Genomic DNA, 2,648 nt, shown 5'->3' on the forward strand with positions numbered 1-2,648 from the left:
TGGATGTGGAGAAGGATGCGAGTTTGGGCAGGGTTAGAGTGGGTTGTCGTGGACGTGAGTTTAGAGGACGTTTGCGGCGTACGTGGAAAGGTGAGTTTTGTTATGCGAGGGTCGAGGGAGGTGTAGGCGGGAGTGGTGTGAGGGCGAGGGAGGCGGCGATGGGTTTGTTTTGTTGAGTAGTGTGGAACGGCGTGAGGGCGTGGGAGGCGGGAGTGTGGCTGTTGGTGCTGCGAACTGAATGCGCAAGAAGTTCGTTAGATGGGTGAAGCAGAACTAGTTGTTGGGTGGTGGTGTCGTATTGGGGCGGTGTTGGGAAGAGGGGATGCGGATGCGGCTGTGCATGGTGAAGTGTGTAGAACGACAAGCGTGGATTGTGGCGACTTGGCTGACAGGAAGTTCGTTTCTGAGGGTGTTAGCAGAGGAGGGAGGGGAGAGGCCTGCGTGGACAGCTGTAGTGTTGTAGTTTGAGGCACTGCATGTGTTGCGCAGTTGGTGTGTGGTGTTGGGTGGCATTGCTGGAGTAGGCAGGCGCACCGCGCTTTGGGTCGTATGTCTGAGTTCACAGGAGGTTCGTTGCGGTTGGGTGTTGGAGCAGTTGGGATTTAGGTTGGGTTGGGTGAATGTTGCGTAGAGGAGGCGGATTGTCGGCAACTGGTGTGGGAGAGGGAAGTGGGAGGGGAGCATGGGCGCTTTGGGTGGGTGGGCGAATAGTCTCGACGAGGTCAGCATGAGGAGAATTGAAGTGGACTGTTGCAGGAGGGAGTGCGCAGGATGTTTGTGGCGTGTGTGAGCTGCGAGCGTTCTTGGTTTAGACTGTGAGTGACGGTTGTAGACGATGGGAGTGCGTCGTTGAAGACGTGAAGGGACAGCAGTGTCTGCACATTGCGAGGGGGTTATTGCGTGTGGAAATGTAGAGGAGGTTGGTGGCGTGAATTGAGTTGTGCGCTGTGGGGGACGATGCGGTGAGAGTTTGGTAGAATGTAGGGTTGGGCGTTGTTGGATGTGGAGAAGGATGGGAGTTTGGGCTGGGTTAGAGTGGGTTGTCGTGGACGTGCGTTTACGGGACGTTTGTGGCGTGCGTGGAAAGGTGAGTTTTGTTATGCGAGGGTCGAGGGAGGTGTAGGCGGGAGTGGTGTGAGGGCGAGGGAGGCGGCGATGGGTTTGTTTTGTTGAGTAGTGTGGAACGGCGTGAGGGTGTGGGAGGCGGGAGTGTGGCTGTTGGTGCTGCGAACTGAATGCGCAAGAAGTTCGTTAGATGGGTGAAGCAGAACTAGTTGCTGGGTGGTGGTGTCGTATTGGGGCGGTGTTGGGAAGAGGGGATGCGGATGCGGCTGTGCGTGGTGAAGTGCGTAGAGCGACATGCTTGGATTGTGGCGACTTGGCTGACAGGAAGTTCGTTTCTGAGGGTGTTAGCAGAGGAGGGAGGGGAGAGGCCTGCGTGGACAGCTGTAGTGTTGTAGTTTGAGGCACTGCATGTGTTGCGCAGTTGGTGTGTGGTGTTGGGTGGCATTGCTGGAGTAGGCAGGCGCACCGCGCTTTGGGTCGTATGTCTGAGTTCACAGGAGGTTCGTTGCGGTTGGGTGTTGGAGCAGTTGGGATTTAGGTTGGGTTGGGTGAATGTTGCATAGAGGAGGCGGATTATCGGCAACTGGTGTGGGAGAGGGAAGTGGGAGGGGAGCATGGGCGCTTTGGGTGAACGGCTGATTACTTATGACGAGGTCAGTATGAGGAGCATTGAAGCGGACTGTTGCAGGCAGGAGTGGGGGGGACGTTTGTGGCGTGTGTGAGCTGCGGGCGTTCTTGGTTTAGACTGTGAGTGACGGTTGTAGGCGATGGGAGTGCATCGTTGAAGACGCGAAGGGACAGCAGTTTGCGCAGATTGCGAGGATGTTATTGCGTGTGGAAATGTAGAGGAGGTTGGTGGCGTGAATTGAGGTGTGCGCTGTGGGGGACGATGCGGTGAGAGTTCGTTAGAATGTAGGGTTGGGCGTTGTTGGATGTGGAGAAGGATGGGAGTTTGGGCAGGGATAGAGTGGGTTGTCGTGGACGTGCGTTTACGGGACGTTTGTGGCGTGCGTGGAAAGGTGAGTTTTGTTGTGCGAGGGTCGAGGGAGGTGTAGGCGGGAGTGGTGTGAGGGCGAGGGAGGCGGCGATGGGTTTGTTTTGTTGAGTAGTGTGGACCGGCGTGAGGGTGTGGGAGGCGGGAGTGTGGCTGTTGGTGCTGCGAACTGAATGCGCAAGAAGTTCGTTAGATAGGTGAAGTAGAACTAGTTGTTGGGTGGTGGTGTCGTATTGGGGCGGTGTTGGGAAGAGGGGATGCGGATGCGGCTGTGCATGGCGAAGTGTGTAGAGCGACATGCTTGGATTGTGGCGACTTGGCTGACAGGAAGTTCGTTTCTGAGGGTGTTAGCAGAGGAGGGAGGGGAGAGGCCTGCGTGGACAGCTGTAGTGTTGTAGTTTGAGGCACTGCATGTGTTGCGCAGTTGGTGTGTGGTGTTGGGTGGCATTGCTGGAGTAGGCAGGCGCACCGCGCTTTGGGTCGTATGTCTGAGTTCACAGGAGGTTCGTTGCGGTTGGGTGTTGGAGCAGTTGGGATTTAGGTTGGGTTGGGTGAATGTTGCGTAGAGGAGGCGGATTGTCGGCAACTG

The 2,648-nt window shown here is 56.6% G+C and overlaps 1 protein-coding gene across 1 annotated transcript; it reads right to left on the reverse strand.

Moving 5' to 3' along the window:
- Window positions 1-273: 273 nt before the first annotated feature.
- Window positions 274-1,681, reverse strand: ETH_00018195 (uncharacterized protein; the record flags this gene model as incomplete). Its single annotated transcript, XM_013380784.1, has 2 exons — window positions 274-1,224; window positions 1,388-1,681. 2 exons carry the CDS (start codon window positions 1,679-1,681, stop codon window positions 274-276), a joined length of 1,245 nt encoding a protein of 414 aa, XP_013236238.1.
- Window positions 1,682-2,648: the final 967 nt, after the last annotated feature.

The sequence above is a fragment of the Eimeria tenella genome, genomic scaffold (genome assembly GCF_000499545.2).
Source record: "Eimeria tenella Houghton genomic scaffold, Eth_scaff881, whole genome shotgun sequence".
NCBI classification, from domain to species: domain Eukaryota; phylum Apicomplexa; class Conoidasida; order Eucoccidiorida; family Eimeriidae; genus Eimeria; species Eimeria tenella.